Below are 17,967 nucleotides of genomic sequence, written 5' to 3' on the forward strand. Positions count from 1 at the left end.
TGGCCAAAAAGCGCCTTTTATTTTATTTTGTGGATGTTCAGGCATAAATATTTATTTAATAAGATAATAATAATAATAATAATAATACTTGGATAACTTGTATAGCGCCGTTTTTGTGCAAAAACACCTCAAGGGCGCTGTACAAACTGATAATACATTTGTACAGTGGTCTATGTTATTACTTAACTATTTATGGAGAAAATATACAGTTCAATACTTACCTGATAGGTCACTTGAGATTAACACTTAATTAACATTATCTAATTGTTTATTGGCGAAATTTAGATACAGGATTTAGGACTTAATTGAAAAATTGAATATAACTGGACTTTCTCTTAGGATTGGTATATTTAATTTAAGGATACGACAGCAAAGGTAAGTTTTTAATTTAGACCTAGATATATTTATTTATTTATTTATTGACGCCCTATTGGGCTTTTAAGTAAATAAAGATTACAAATTTCATTTTTAGCAACAGTATAAAACAAACAATAGAAAATCGAAATAAAATATAATGATTTCTCATACATTATTTACATAAATGGTGGACTAATTTGGCTTTAAATGTATTGAAGTTTAAATTAAATATGTCAGCGACATCACTTAGTTCATTGCCCAACCTATGTATTCTTTCTAACACAGAATTCGTAGCGAAGTTATTGTTGTAGAATAAAATATTCCGTCTAGTATATTTTGGAGGTATATGTAAAGATAGCAAGTTTATAGTGTCAGGGCAGTCTAACCTTGAATGAACAATGTTATATAATAAAAGAAGATCAAATATTTTTCGCCTTTCAGATAATTTCGATAAGTTAAGTTTACTGCGTAAATTGACATAAAATAATTTTTTTTTCGATCATTTTATAAATAACTTAATTTGCCACATTATAAAATAAAACCATAACCGAAAATGGGTTCGTAAGTAGGAGATTTTGAACTTTAAAGAAGTTTTCATAGGTCTTATACATTATTTTTTTTCTGGGCTTATAAAAAGGCTTATCTAAAAAATAATCGATTATTTCAAAGGCCAAGATGTATTATACTCGCAGTATTTAATTAAAGTGCGAAACATTTCTAGGCGACCAAATTTTCAAACCAAAAACACATGATTTTGCATTACTAAGTATGGCATCGCCTTAAGGCAATTCTTATGTGCCTATATGGACGGCACGCCTCTGCTTGTGCGATACTTACGAGAAAAAGTATTTTGTCAGTAGATTAGTACCTACGCAATACTCATACAAGAAAAAGGATTTATAAATAAATTTATTATAATTGCACTCTGTAAATATGATACAAAAATGAGAAGGGAGGGATTTGTAAACACTTTACCAGCGCTTCATACCTCAGTAATCGATTTCATTACGTTTCTCAGTTATTTTTTATGATTTATTTACACTGTTAATTTTACAATGTAATCAAAATAAGCTATGGCGCACTGAGAAAACTTACTGCTAATAAATAATGCAAATTTATAAAAAAATTGGTTAAAATGGGACTGCGGGTCCATAACAAATGAATTGAAAAAGTTCGTAACAAAGAATCAGCCAAAATCAAATGTTTTATGTGGACGGTCGAACACGTGTTCCTACAAATACTGATATTGATACTGACTTATATTGTAGCATACCATCATGATTTCTATACGGAAATGAACAAGTGTTTTCGGTATATTCTGAATGAATGAACTGGACACCTACGCCAGTGATATTGACTGTAAAATGACGGTTTACTCTGGGGGGTACCTAAGGGAAGGATTTGCAATTAAAATACATCATTGCGAATGTCGTCGGACAACTGACTGATAGGGCCAGTTGTTTGCGTATTTATTGGGTTAAAATTCAACATTTTCTACACGTGTTAATGTGGAGCAATTATTCTTAAATCTAAACAGAAATATTATAATGCGCCATAGCGCAGAAAATCAATTACTAGGGTCCCACAGTTTTATCGTGCGAGTAATTCATCCTTGAAATGGCGATATGACGCATTTGCGGTGATTTAAAATTTTATTAAGATGACTCATCGTGCGAGATAAGCCTCAAAGGATTCGGCATCATAAAATGTGTGATAAGAGATAAATATTAATTTGCTTAATTATTTAGCTTCATCCATCTGCTGTCCGGTACAACTAATATTGCATCAGGAACTTAGTATGCTGTCACTTTTTTAACAGGATCATTTTGTCAGAGCCGTCGTTTGGAGACCCCTATGTTAAAGGACTTATTGCGTTAATAAATAAATTGTTGTAATTAAAAAGAAAAAATAACAACAGCGTCAATTAATAGTATAATGTCGGCTTTGAAATTTATTCTAAAACCTAACGGAAAGCATTTTCGTCTCAAAAATGCCGCCAAAATTTGTACGGTGAATAAACAGGGTGTCATACAATATATAATGACAAAGACATTTGGCAAAGGATCGCGGTACTTTGTGCGTTTTATGTCAACACGATGATAAAATGTTCAACTATTTTATTAAATTGCAGCAGAAATAACAATAATGCCTGCTTTTAGAGCTTCTGGTAAATAATAATAGTCGTTAACAAAAGGTATCTTAAATTTATTTGAATTGTATTGTATTTACTAAGGAATCGCTGAGATTCCGTGGGTACGATAAATGCACCCTCATTTCATGTAGAAAACGAATGAAATTGTATTTTCTTAGAAAGTACACTTTGTGGTGTGATGTTATAAATAAAATAATTTACAAATGCTTTGTTTTAATCCACCATTAATAATATTGTTTTAAGCTCACCAATTTCGGTTTAACTATTATTGGCTTAAGTCAAAGTGAGACTCAAAAAATATTAAATTTGATTTAGTTTGTTTTATTGTGGAATTTGATGAACATGGGACAGGGACGTGTTTTGGATTTTTCCGTTAATCGGATTCTACTTTTGGTAATTATGTTATGTTACGCAGCCTGACGTTATAACTCTTTGAGTGTTGAGTTTAAATCTGATATTTAAGCTAACTCAAGTATTTGGACAAGGCTTTAAAGTTAAAGCCTCCTACTTAGAACATGTCTTAAAGTTTAACATGTAGGTCAACAGCAGAATGTACGTTCGAATATTATTAACCTGTCTACGTTTAGAGATCGAAAATTAATGTCACGGAAAATAAAACATACACTACCTAACCGGCTAGTAGCCGATTGTACAAATGCGTCGGGTTCTCTGCTAGCTAAGTCCTCCGTTATTACGCAAGAAACATTTTCAATTATCATTGCAATATCAAATATGTTATATTATTATAACCTTTTATTATGTACTAGCGCAGACCCATGAGGAAGCTGAAAGTTGGTTTTGTAAAAAATATTTTCCTGGGAATTTAAAATTTTGAATGTCATTATTTTATTCGTCAATCAATGGTGTAAAAATTCAAATTAAAAAAAAAAAACAATTTCGGTAACTACATCCCTTGTCTGATTTTTATTTTTTTACAGTAGATATACAATTTTTACATGTTATGAATGAAAATAAAATAAAGCCTTTCCTCCCCATAAAGGAAGAAAACTCTTGTGTTTGGTGGGTGAATTTGAGCTAAAATATGTTATATATAAAATAAAATATGGTAAATAAATAATAAAAATACACCAATAAGAAAACGCAAGATTTGCCAACAACAAAAAAATATTTTTTAAAAATAATAACGGATATGGACTCTTAAATAAGTTTCAGGTAATTTTACAAAATAAATTCTTGTTAAAATAAGTTATTCCTAAATAGAGGTAGGTATTTTGAATGTGTTTGGTACTTAGTGATGGGATTTTAATTTTTTAAATTGTAGTTTTGAATATTTTTTATACATGTTGTCTATTGTCGGTGCATTGAAAATTGTTAAAAAAAAATTCGTTGAAAAGTGTAGATGTATATTAAGACTACGTCAGTTATCAATCTTAACGATTTTATGTGGATTAAAAAGGATTTATAGGAAATGACTTATCACTTATTGATTCCAAATTTGAAAATAAAAACTCATTGAAATTGAATAATTTTTACGCAATACGCAGGAATATGCAACAATCAGGCATATACCATGCACCGACAACCTAAATAAGTAAGTTTAATTAGTATTGTATTACATATTTTACTACCTATATCATTAATTAACAAAATGTATCTCTTTCTAGCTTTTCCATGGAACTTTGCGAACAACTCACGATGTAGCTTCATTACTGTCGTGGTGAAAAATATTATCCAAATGGTGTTAGAAAGAGATAACACCACTCATATTCAAATCTAAAAATTAACCACAGACGAATTAAAATGTGCTCCTTTATGAAACAAAGGTACCGACAGCGATTTGAAAAAAACATAACGAGATTTCTTGATTTTTTTAACTATGTAATCAGAAAAATTAAGCGAAGTTAACGTATGTAATAGATTTTTCTAATATAGTGAGTGTGTTTTTTATATTTTTTCGTTATTAAGAATTTTAGTTACAAAAAAGTTAAATAAGCCTTTAATTGTTTTTTTTGTTTTGTTGTCAAAATTTTAATATTTAAAAAAATATATGTTTGTGTACATTAATAAAATGTGAAAGTGTACTTCATTACCTTTCTAAGACAGTTTTTACTTTTCGGTTTTGATCAGAAATATTCCATGTATTTGCATTTTATTGCAAAGCGGAAAAATTTCGACTGCCTGACAGAATATGGCTGAGGCCTGATGTAATAGTAATAAACGATATAAAAAGCCTCATTTTTATACCCTTAACGATAATTTCTTCTTTCAGGTTCAAAGAAATCTTTGTAACAAGGTATGCTAACAAGTTTTCTTTTTTGAACATTGACGTTCCTTTTTAATTTCACTTTTCATTAATTTTTCCATTGAAACCCTTTAAAACATTCTTCAAAAAGGTATTAGAACGAATTTTTGTTTCAAAGGGCTTTTTAATAATTTTTATAACAGGTTCATAAGTTTTAATTCTCATCAAAAGCATCGCGTGTCTTTTCTGGTAAAAGTTGTGATTTGTTTTGGGAGAACCAAAATACATAATACGGTTACCATGGCGACGGAAGCTGCGCAATTCTGGGTGCGCACAAATGTTAACGTCTTTCCTTCTGACAGATCAGAAAGTTATTCGACTTCCTACAGAGCGGACGGTACCCTGGCGGCGCGCTCCGAACTAATATTTTGGTTTTCGCGAGATTCGTAAATAGAACACAAATTGTTTTCCAAGTTTCATTTGTGAAGATTTATACTTTCTGTATAAAACATGGTTTTTGGTTTAAAAATTATCGCTAAAATATATAAGATTGAAAGAAATTTATAGTTCTGTAACGAATAGTTATTATAATAGAAAATATAAATTTTCGGCTTGAAAAAAAAAGTGCATGGGATATTGTGTTAAAAAGAATTTGTAAAAGGTTTGAAACTCGAATGTAAAATTGTGGTCTGTGTTTGTGTTAAAAAAGGTACATTTTAGAATTTACCAAACTTTTCGTCTATCGGTTTGAATTTAAGTTTCTGGTTCTTATCGTCGGTTTTATCGAATCGCGCAAAGATTTTTGATGTAACGAGATGAATGAACAGAATGAGGTTGAAGTGTTCAGGTGTGTGGGTGAGTGCCTCCGTCAGTTATAATGCTGTTGGAAATGCTATTTGACGTGACGTGACAGGTGGTGCTCTGGGCATCATGCTATGCTATGTAAGTTTACCACTAGTTATTTTATTCCATTTACTACAAAATTACATATTGCTTCCCTACTTAAAAAAAAAACTTTTAATCTTTTACCGTAGTTTGTGAACAGATAAGTAGTAGCTAGTAACAACACATTAGGTATTTTTATAAACAATATTTCAGTTTTTAGTTTTCAAAGTCTATGTTTTAAGATACACATTTGTTTAATTTTTTTCTTTTACTTCGGTGTTTGCCTAACTAGGTCACCAGAAAAAAAGGTTATTATATATTTTATTTATTGTTATGATAGTATTATTATTATTATTACATATTGTAATGGGAGTATTATTATATTCATAAATCGTAATGAGAGTAACAGTATATTTATTTACTGTAAAGATAGTACCTATTGTTACGTGTATTTATTGCAATTAGAGTATTATTAAATTTTTATTTTTAATTATTTATTTATTTATGTCTATTCTTGAATACACATTTTACAAATGATAACAGTGGTTTATATTGTAGTACAGACGAAAAAGTACAGAAAAAAGGTATAAAAAAGAATGAACATAGGTTGATATAGGTAAAACTGTGTGTGGGTGATATTGTATGTAACGTGAACACCTCACTAGGAGAACCTGTGCTGAGGTGTTAACGTGTTTGTGATTAAGTGTGACAGGTATTTATGTGTGGTAGTAGAAAGTTAATTTTTTTTTCACAAACATATATTTAAACATGAAAACACACATTTATATGTGAGTGTATGTATTTTTGGATAATTCTTGAAGAACGTGTATAATATTCAATTTTACTTATTATATTTTGGTCATGTTTGGTTTGGAATTATAATCTTTTGAATAAAGTGAATATCTTGATTTTTTATCCAGGCTACGATATGTTTTTGAGAAAGTTTGTAGATGTATTTGTAGTCATTAATTGTTTCAAAATAATGGGCATACTGGTAAAAAGTTTGGTTGCATTATTGTTATGATAGTATTATTATATTATACGCCTTTAAAGGCTTTTACTTAATTCTAATAATTTTGTCAACAGTAATCAAGGAATAAATCTAGCCAATACTATTAATGAGGAATTTATGAAAGATACAGAAAAAATAATATCTTGTTCAAATTAGAAATTATTTAAAAGGCGTATTATATATTGCCTACTTCCTTACAGCTTAACACATCAAGCATTTCTAATATTATATTATTGCTATTTGTTGTTATACACGGGATGTTTATTTAGTAATACAAACAGGTTAACATTAATATAATTCGTGGTAAGGTTTAAGGTAACCTACGTCAATGAATACATCTGTATCTCTTGATTAATTTCTCAGGTTAGGCCTACCTATGTATTTATGATATTTTTTTTAACGTATCGATGTCTTAGCAGAAAATTTAAATTGTGTTTCTAAAGACTTTGGTATGTTCTTTCTGGCTTATTAGGCAAAATAATACGATAAATTGTTTTGCTGTCCTATTTTTGCGTATAGTAAAAAAAACATTTTATAAACAATACAACACGAGGTACGTGTAATGTATTATTTATAAAAAATGCCATGTTTTTATTTTTTTGACACGTGTATGTCGGCTGTACTGGATTACATTCAGTTAATCGAAATACACATCGCAAAAATCAAATTAATGTATAATATAGGGATTACACATTTTCTTTAGCCATCCAAAGAACACGATCCATTGATCTTTTGTGCCGCCTTTTATTCATACACGTGGATACGTGGAAGCCCTTGTTATTAGTAAAATGGTATTTCGAAGCTTTTTGTAAACACGAAATACAATCAACAAAACGAATTCTTTCAAACAGGAAACCTGTTCGGATCGTTTCGTCTTTTATTTCCCTCGTGATCTTTTTTATACGCCTACACTGTAAAGGTGCTTAATTGAATACTTTTCTAAATTTACTCAAACGAACATTTATTTATGTCATAATACGATATTTATCTTCTTCCCTTACATATTTATTTATGTTATAACGTGTTAGTGCTTACGTTCAATTTCCTCTAATTTTTCCATTGTGTGTGCGACACATCAAAGTATCTGTGCAAAATATTGAGGGAAGAAAAAAGCGAATATGTACCACAACATAATAAATAGCATTTTTTTAATATTAAGGCTGTAAATATATTTTTTTTAAATGGTGACAAGTTCCTTTCTTTGAGATGTGTGCAGAAGATGAAGACATGTGTGCGGACAATTTGTTACACATGTTCGACCGCATACGCGCACACCTTAGATGGAACATTGCCTACGTTCAGATCCTTTTTTGATATAAAAAAGTGAGAACGATTAATGAGTACAGATTGTTTTTAAATATGTCATTTTAATGTTATGTTATCACTATATGAATTACGCCTTGCTAGAAATTTTCTATTGAAAATCAGTTTGTGATAATGGTTGGATAAAGAAAGTGGAGTGTCGGAGTTTAAAACAGTAACATTTTTGACACGTCGTCTTGTTTGGTGTTGACTGAATAGTCAAGACATACGATGCGTATTGTTTCATTAAAAAAATGCTATCGACTTATTACAACACAAAACCAGCTATTCTAGAGTTTGATTCGGATATTCCTCCATATTTCTCAGAATCGTTAATCATATAATTCTCTTTTTTACACTGCAAAAGCAGTCAATTGGCGCATCAGAATGCGCCAATCAACAGAGCCACTTAACTGCTTAATGATTCTGCATTGGTCATCGACATTTTTAACGTCATTTACAGACAGTTCTGCAACTATCTTTTGGCATGTGTCACAAAATAGTTAAACTGCCTCCGTGACCTTTTATACCTTAATCGTCTCCGTGATATATTTGTGCATAACCGTTTTATGGATAACATGAATAAATAAATGATTTTTGATAATATTTTCATCAAACTCTGTAGCGGACAATATCCAAGGAACTTTTTTTAGTATCGACTTGACTATGCAAAGTTTCGAACTTTTGCGTTTAATCCAGTAATATTACAGAGAATGTGGATATATTATATTTATTCACAAAATTCCATACATCGTAGAAATATTAATTTTCCACATTAAGTTAGATAAAATGGTACCTACCTTGATGTAATATTTACGAAAGGAAAAATATGTCTTGAAAAGTTGGTTTAAAATATTTTTTTTTAAATCAACAAGAAACAAATAAGGATGGGTTGTTTCACAGAAATTGATCAATTCATCAAATTTCAACGTTCATTTTCGGGTTCTGTGAAAGATCTACTAAAGTTCTGTTATTACATCCATAATAGGCTAGTCGCTTGAAAGAACTGAAATAATAACACAATTTTAAAAAATCTTTCACATAACTTGAAAATCAATATTGAAATTTCAAGAATTGTTCAAATTTTCTGAAACAAGCCGTCCTTATGGATGGATTGTTTCAGAGAATTTGAAAAATTCATCAATGGTACGGTTATTATTACAGTTTTGTGAAACAACTGGCCAATAGTGATATAACCCTTAACCCTTGACTCTGTGCAAAAATGGGCGGTCCGTTTGATAGATTCCCCAATCTTAACAAACGGACTGCAATCTTTAGAGCACAGGCGTCAGGTAGGTATGCTGTCCTTGTTCTATCGGTATTACAATGGAAGATGCTCTGAGGAACTAGCGTCATTGATCCCTTCGGCACCGGTGCGTAGTCGGGATACATGCCAAACGCGCGCCCAACATTTGTACACGGTTGACATTTGTCACATGAGAACGGGTCGCTTCTACGATTCGTTTTTAAGTTCAACAGCTCGGCTGTGGAACGAACTGCCGGCCTCTGTGTTTCCTCCCTCCTACAACATGGGACTCTTCAAGACCCATGTTCACTCCTTCCTCTCCACAAAAAGACCCTCCACACAGCATCCCCAAAGATGACATAGGCCCTGAGGGAAAATATTTTCTTCAGGGCCTCCTGTGTGGAGTTAATATATAAAAAAAATAATAATAATAATAACAATATAACTTGAATAGAACCTTTACAGAACTTTTAAACCCGCTTTGAAATTTGATGAATTAATGAAATTCTGTGAAACAACTTGACCTAAGACAATTAATCAAGTAGTGAACGAATTGTTGCCCAAACTGCCGCTTAAATCTTTTTTCAAGAAGGTTGATTTCATTCAATTCACCCGCCGGATAGTTTGAAATCTGGAATGAAAGATCGTTGTCAAAAAAGAGTTTACAAATTAACGCAATCATCTTTCAAAAACTTTCACTTTGAATAAACTTATTATTTATTGAGGTGACGTTGCCCAAAAACGGCGCTATACAAATCATCAAAATATTATTATTATTAAAACTCTGTTTTACTTTATGAAGACAGGAGCGCCATGAATATTAGGGCCTCCGTGATCGAGGGGTAAGGCTCTCGACTAGCAAGCCGAAGGTCGCGGGTTCAAATCCCGGCTTAGGCAAGTAAATTTTATTTGATTAATTTGTGATGTTTTACAATTTATTCATTTAAAATAATATATAGTGCACTCGCGGCACGTTCCAGAGTGGAAGATACTCTCAGTATCGCCCTAGTGTAAGACCACCATTCAGAATTGAAACTTTGCTTGAAATGGCTTTAGCTTTATTTAGTGACCAGATCTGAATAGACAGGTACTCCCCCACCTTCCTCTACCCCATCTTCTTCCCCTCCCCAATACCTTCAATACCAATACACCAATTGGGGATGCCATAGTTTCACTGGCTTCAGACGGTTGGGAGCAGTTGGGACTCTTGTGCGGTACATAAAAAAGGAAAATGACAGAAAAGTATGAATAATTCGTTGTATGATGATTGTGAATGAAGCAAGATAGAGTTGTGTGGCGTTCCATCCTCTCCAACTACCCCTGCGAAGAAACGGCATGATGGTTAAATTGGTAATAAAATATCCCACCCAGACGTCGTGAGTTAATTTCTTCGGCTGGCTAAGTTTTCCATCAAGAATACATTTTGCGCTTACTGTGATGGAGGTGAGAGATTTTTAAATATTGTTAGGTTATTCGTAACCCGTGAATTAATTTTTTTTTACAATAAATACAGAGTGATAATATTTTAAGTCTATTATATAAATTACATTAAATTGAAATATTATAAATTTTGTACGACTACTGTGATACGGGCATGAGCCTAGTATGGTAGTCAAGAGAATGCAAATAACTTGTAGTATTAAAATTTTGTATTATTGCAGAAATCAATCACTTTGTGGTTTTGTCATATTTATTAAAAATTAAACTATTTCTTGTTTGGTACTAATTTGTACCCTGCTGGTGCTTGAGCAAAGCGAAACCGGTCGGGAAATAAATTAATTTAAAACTCGTGGTTTTTCACAAAATATGCGTTTTATTTTTACGAAAATTTTGTATTAGTCAAAAAGATTATACAAAATGTTTATCCAACAACAAGATATACGTTTACAAAGTAAATATATTTATATTTATATTTGCATGTTACAAACCGCGTAATTATACCTTCATGACAAATTTTAACCAAAATTGCGAAATTCAGTTGCAATGGCTATTTTCATTCAAAATAACTGATAGCGAGATTAATTGCTTTACCCATTTAACTGTACAAAATGTCCTTTGACGTTTCATTATTTGAGTTGGAAATAAGTTTCTGTTCGTCAAACCATTATTTATTTTATATGAACGGTATAAATATACTATAAATAATAATTGCATATCATAATAATTGCATGCAAGTATAATGAAATTCTAGATTTTTTAAAATAACAATTAACTCTGGCATTTGATCGTAAAATGAGAACAGAAAGTATAAAATTTAAACAAGCTTTAGAAGTAGGAGATGCGAGTAAATAAAATATATAAGTAGACTAAAATTAATAATGATTGAAAATATATAATATTATATCCTTCTTATACCTACCTTATGTACAGTTAGATAGTTCTGAGACTCGTATATCATCTATTACTAACTTCATGTAATATAGGTACAAGCGAAGTGTTTTAAATGTTCAGTCCTTGAATTATTACATTTACAGTATTTTGGAATGATTTTGCCCTGATTCATTTTTGAGGTATTATGCCGTGTTGCGCTACCTCCTTATTTAGCCAACGTTTTGGACAGCGCTACACTGTCCATCATCACACATATGCCAGATTTATTTTTGAGGTACTATGCCGTGTTGCGTTACCTCCATTTTTAGCCAACGTTACGGACAGCATTACAGTGTCCATCATCACACATCTGTCCTGATTTATTTTTGGGGTACTATGCCGTGTTGCGTTACCTCCATTTTAGCCAACATTTCGGACAGCATTACAGTGTCCATTATCACATATCTGCCCTGACGATGAACGCTGTAATGCTCTTCGGAACGTTTGATAAAGAAGGAGAAGAAGATAATACCCCAAATATAAATCATCATAAAATTATGTTATTTCTCATTCATGTAATATTGTCATTGTGATTTCCTCTTACCGCGGTAAAAAAATTCATTAATTAAACGAGGATCAGATTTGCCTAGTACATTTATCAAAGGTACATAGTTAAACGATTTAATTCATCATTCTCTTTTTTTATATAATGACCAAACACGAGTCTAAACTGCCTAAAGCTATTCCCAGAATCTGTAGTAACCAGAATTGGGGGGAACAGAGTGAATTTAGAGCGGCGTCAAGAATGACTGAATCGAAAGAGATTTAGTCAGAGTTAACACTATTTGAATTTATTAAACTCTAGCTTACCCGTACCCGGCGTTTTTCTGGTTATGAATTGGCTTGGAGAAATAATATAACTATTTTAATAAATATTTTTTCATGTCTTCCTCAGGCGCCCTCTATTTCTTCTACCGTTCACTTCCACTGCAAACATTATCTTTACACTCCTTTCTTTGTTTATATCCTAACCTTCATTTTACCACATATCTTCCTGGGTTATCCCGGACCTTTTCTACCATTCACTTTGTTGCAGTATCTTACTGTAATCGTTAAAAATACATTAAATCGACTTTAATTCGAATAATTAAAAGCAATAATTAGTCGCCTGAAATATCAATACAAATTGAAAATATCTCCCGAGTAAAAATAAATGTCGCCAACGGGAATTGAACCCGTGCCTTCTGATGTCCGGTCAGGTGCTCTGAAACCACTGAGCTATGTCGGCTTATTTTCAACCCGACAAATTATTCAATATGTACTAGTACCATAGACATATGAATATTAGTAGACCTGCCCTAAGTGATTAAAAGCGTATTATCCCCACTCCCCATACCGGTTCCATTGGAGCCGGCTGTGCTCGCGTATGGCCTCAAGTGAAATTTGAAAACCTGACGTCATAATTCTTGTGCGAACTATGGTCGAGGCATCATCGGTTCATTTTACGAAATAACACGGCAAAATGTTGACTTGTGATATGAAAACTTGTAAAAATAGATGTGAAAAAGAGAATAAACATAATTTTCGTATTATATTCCATAAGTAAGCATTATTTTACTTTATTTTAAGCTTATTCACACCTTATTATATGGATCAGTTTTAGAAACATATACTATCACATCACAATGTAGCGATTCTCAAGTGTGCTCAGCGTTGTTTACTGGGGTAAGTAAATTATGAAACATTTGTAAAAGTGTCTTAACTAAATACTCTGAAACTAACTACGACTCTGCAAACAGAAGAAATTTACTTTGCCGAATTTGGACTTCGCAAATTAGTTCATAACGTGGCGAGTAATTTGCGCTCCCATGTAAAAATGTCTATTCATTCAAAAGCAGATTTTACTTATAAGAACTAAATGGTGATATTATAATGCGAGATGCCTATTTACTGTCAGATTGATTTATTGACGAATCACAGTCAGCCTTACCCCCTTCGTTCTTCAACAGTTGATTTTACTCCTCGCCATTATCTTCTCGTCTATTAATTCCTATGTCTGTGACTAGTACCTAAATCAACACTTACTGCTTATTAAAAAATAATTTTCAACATAACACTAAACACAAAATAACACTAACAGACCAGTTAGACAAGCGTACAAAGAAAACTTAAAAACTTCGACAGTAAATTCAAGCTTTGGACAAAGACACTACCAATACCATGCTATAAAAGCTTTCAACAGTGTAAAACTTGAAATTAAAATTGAGGAAAATAAAAATAAATTCACACACAAAATTACAAAATGGATAAAAGAACAAAAAAGACAATATTACCAAAATGCCATAGCATAAAATAAAAATAAAACCTACACGTAACACACAAAACCAATATAAACACACATCACTCACAAACACACAAGATTATTTTCAATGTTATTATTTTTAATTTTAAATATATTATAATGTACTATGTATTTTTAATTTTAAATGTAATATTTTCTCTTTAAATGTATTATGTAGATTTTATTTTCATATTATAAAATGAAGGCCTCAGCACGGGGAAGCCACCCAGATATATTGTACTAAATATTGTACCAAATAAAATAAAATAAAAAATAAATATTTTTGCCACCTGTAAACAATTAACTTAATTTTTGTAGGAAACGCTTTGTTAGTACTAAATTTCTCACTAGATGGCGTCGAGACATATTATTTCTTCATTTATTGGTGAAATATTTTTGACTTGTCAAATATTATTATTTTTTAATGATAAACTAATGACTTTAATTTGATTACGTATCGCATTCCAGTTCAAAAATGATGCATTAAGTCTTCGTCGTATGTCTCCGTCTTCATCTACTATTCAAACCACTCTCTAAATACTCTTGACACTAATAAGAACAAAATTAGAAATTTTCAGTGAAATTGGTCCAGTAATTTTTCAGTCTTAAGGCAACAAACAAAGAAACATTAACTTTTATATATGTAGAATAAAATATGATTATACTTTTAAATAAATTAAGTCATAGTTGTTTCACCATTTCCATAATTATGAATAACCAGCTTTAGTTTGAAGCGTATCCCGTGTTTTAAAGCTCATTTTTAGAAAACTTATTGGATTAGAGGAAGAGAAACGGCTGCGCTGCCTTTTTCATTGAACATTAATTAATTTTGAAATTGAGGCTTAAGTACCTAAAGAAACTGAATTATATTTTACAATTTTATTTGTTAATCTTAAAATAGTTTGCATCCGTACTAGATATTTGCTATAAATTTAGTTTTTTTTTTTAAATTAATCAGTTTAGGTGAGTATATTTGCCTCAAATCCAAAATTAAGTTTTGTTTGAAGTGTTCCCTTTATAATATGATTTGTTGAGTACCTACGTATTAAACGGTGACCGGATAAATCATCACAATGATAATTCATTAAACAAAAACTTTATTAACTGGGTTAAGTAGGTTAGGTTAGGTTAGGTAAAAATAAAAAAATTTCATCGTTTTTAATCACTTTATATCACTTTTTAAAAGCGTGTTGAATTGTCACTGTGTTGAGTAATCATGGAACCGTATTAAACATAATTATTCTTATTCATCTCCCATTATTCTTCCAACGCAACGATGGCAACACTCGCGATCTGTCTCACTGTCATTCCCGCTCTCTTAAAATCCTCTATCATTATGACGAAGACGCCCGGAGAAGACAGGACACGATCAAGTAAACCAGATACTTAAGTTGCGACATGTCACGAGTCAGAATAATGAAAGAGTGTTTATAAGATGATGGATGAACGAGAATGAGGCAATATGCCAAGACCGAGTTGTTTGGCGGTCTTCTCTGTCTCCTGCAGAGACATGGCGTGATGTTTGGTTAATTAATTAGTGAACACGATCTTGAAAGCTTTTTGATTTGACTTTGTTTTCCACTGATTGTACGGACGCGTTTGCCGCACGAGTACTTTCAATTCAGCTATATTTAATAATTCAGGATATTCATTAATGTTATTTACGATTTTATTTAGTAATATCGCATCTGCAAATTGCCAATGTTATACCCAATGAATCAATTTTAAAAAATACAGTTGCATCGATTGCGATTTGTAAGAAATGTACTTTATAATTTTTTTCTGAAAAAGTTCAATTATGTTTATATGTAATCAATAAACTGGGGAATGCACAGTCGAAGCAAACTCTAGATGGTTTCGTACGTGTGTAAAGTATAGTTGTTTGATAGCGACAATTTTTTTAAATCTTTTTATTTCCTATTACGCACTATGCATTTTAGCTGCTTTGTTTGTAACTTGATTTATATGACATTTACAACATATAACTTACTATCAAAAATCACACCGAGTTAATAACATACACATTATAATTTTAAAAATAAACATAGCTCTTAAACCTAATTAGGTTTTTTGTAATTACAAAAAGTGTAAATATATTGTTTAAACAAAACTACCCAACGCAGTTGAGAAATCAATTCTCGTACTGATTATCTTTATCATTCTGAAAAACAAACAGACGTACCTACTGATTATCGACATTTTTGCCATATTTAAATTACCATTTTTTAACACAAATTTATTTTATTCGATGGTAGCCAATCTCCTACATTCTTAAAGATTGCTGAAGGATATTATTCTTTTGAAACTCTATTGTACTTTACTTGTGTCTAAAATAATAATATATATAAAAATCGAAGCTCGTACAAAGATACGTAGATTAATTGAAACATCTTTGCCGCCGCAGTGCCCGGGGAGAAAGCGAAACGCCAGCCCTATTATTGCACAAAAAGCCGTTTGTGGAGACAAATGTGGGTAAGTAATATTTATTCGCCTTCACTACTGTTTGATAGTGCCAAGGATTTTTTCCTCTCCTAGATAATGGTCCCCTGACAAAGCTCAAACGGTTGTTTCATTCGAATTCCATGAAAAAGTGGTAAAAAAAGCCTTGTCTTATCTTCACGGGGGGCTATTTGTTCCTCGGAAGGGTTTGCCCGTCGCCCTTTGTTCAAATACCGGACGGGAATAAACGCTCAAAAAATTATCTCCATTTATTTTCCCGGCTTCGTGTTAAGTGCCTGTGTTTTTCCTGAACAAATTATTTAACTCGCTGACTCATTTGCCCTCCGGCTTTGAATTACGAATAACACGGCAAAATGGAGTGTTTATTTTTATTTTTACTTAGGTAGGTACTAGGTTGATACATATCTAAAAAAAACTAATACACCAAACTATATTTTCTTTATTAATTTATATTGTTTTATTTATTATGAGTAAAAAAAAACACTTTACTTTTTTACTATGATACAGCTATTTTAAAATGTATTTTTTAAAACTTCCCAGGAACTGGAATCATCAACTTTACCAATCGCCTAATGCAGATCGGTTAAGATCGACATTTATTTCGTATATTAATATTATCATTCAATTTCAGAGAAATGCGTATATATCCGCTTGTGTGTACGTGTTTGCCACCAAAAGTTGATAGAATACATTGTCATCGACAAAGAGTCTACCTGCCGGGCTTTAGCTTGATCGGATGTCGGAAGGTGCGTTAATATTCGCTTCTAACATTTGAATTCATTCATTAATTCATTTACGAAAACAAATGTGAAATTCAATTGGATGTATTTAAAAAAAATACTCGTTGGCTTAAGTATCGATTAAAGTACAATTTATACTTAAGGACATTAAAAAATAGAAAATAACGCATTTTTATATCCGGTTGATGTGATCGTTAAATAAATACTTCGAAAAGGTGCTATTGTTCGTTATTCTATTCAAAGACGAATATGAAAAAATATCCTTTTTGTTCTTCCAGAATTATGAACACTTCGCAACTTTTGTATTTTATTACACTCTACACTACATCTCAAGTAAGTGCTTACGAGGCCTATTAAGAATGCCTCCCTTGACGCAGGAAATATCGTAGTGAGAAAAGCATAACACAGGCCATTATAATGCTAAAAAAATATTGAGATAAATACTGGTTCAAAATTTTTCATTGCTTTATCAACGTTTTCTTTACATTATATTCCAACTAAAGAGTATTTTGTTTTGTTAACCTGCTAGTCTAAATAAAATATTAGAACTTGGAAGGATTGTGAATGAAATCATTTAATGTAGATAATAATAATGAAGACTGTTGGTACCCTAATACAAAATAACATAGTATTACGCGCTATGCTTGTATCTTCCTAAAAACAAAAAAACTTTCTTAGAGACAGGTTGAGGGAGACCTTTTGACCTCTCTATCAGGACTCTCTCGGAGCATAGCTTTACACTGCAGTGGGAAGCATGGATTCATATGTCCGTCACTCCTGGACTTTCTGATTCTCAGATTCCTACCCATCCCTCACACCCTTTTCCTTTCCAAAACTTTCTCTCCTTTCTCTTCAAAAAGACACCCCACACGGAATTCCCAAAGAATACAAAGGGCCTGAGCGGAATATTTTCCTCTGGGCCTTCGATGGAACAAACGTAAAAAAAGTTTAAAAATGAT

The 17,967-nt window shown here is 31.7% G+C and overlaps 1 protein-coding gene across 5 annotated transcripts in view; it reads left to right on the plus strand.

The window, feature by feature from the left end:
- The window catches only part of CASK (peripheral plasma membrane protein CASK), a 665,459-nt gene that overhangs the window by 300,836 nt on the left and 346,656 nt on the right, over positions 1-17,967 (plus strand). The window contains exon 1 of one of the 5 annotated variants that reach the window (XM_089639501.1): positions 5,480-5,654. The exons of the other annotated variants lie outside the window; for them this stretch is intronic. Within the exon in view, the coding sequence (XP_089495627.1) occupies positions 5,643-5,654 (12 nt within the window). The 5' untranslated portion in view covers positions 5,480-5,642. Of the gene's footprint in view, positions 1-5,479; positions 5,655-17,967 lie in introns of those variants that run through there. 5 annotated transcript variants of the gene reach the window in all.

The sequence above is a fragment of the Hesperophylax consimilis genome, chromosome 14 (assembly GCF_061612785.1).
Source record: "Hesperophylax consimilis isolate HC1 chromosome 14, BYU_Hcon_1.0, whole genome shotgun sequence".
NCBI classification, from domain to species: Eukaryota; Metazoa; Arthropoda; class Insecta; order Trichoptera; family Limnephilidae; genus Hesperophylax; species Hesperophylax consimilis.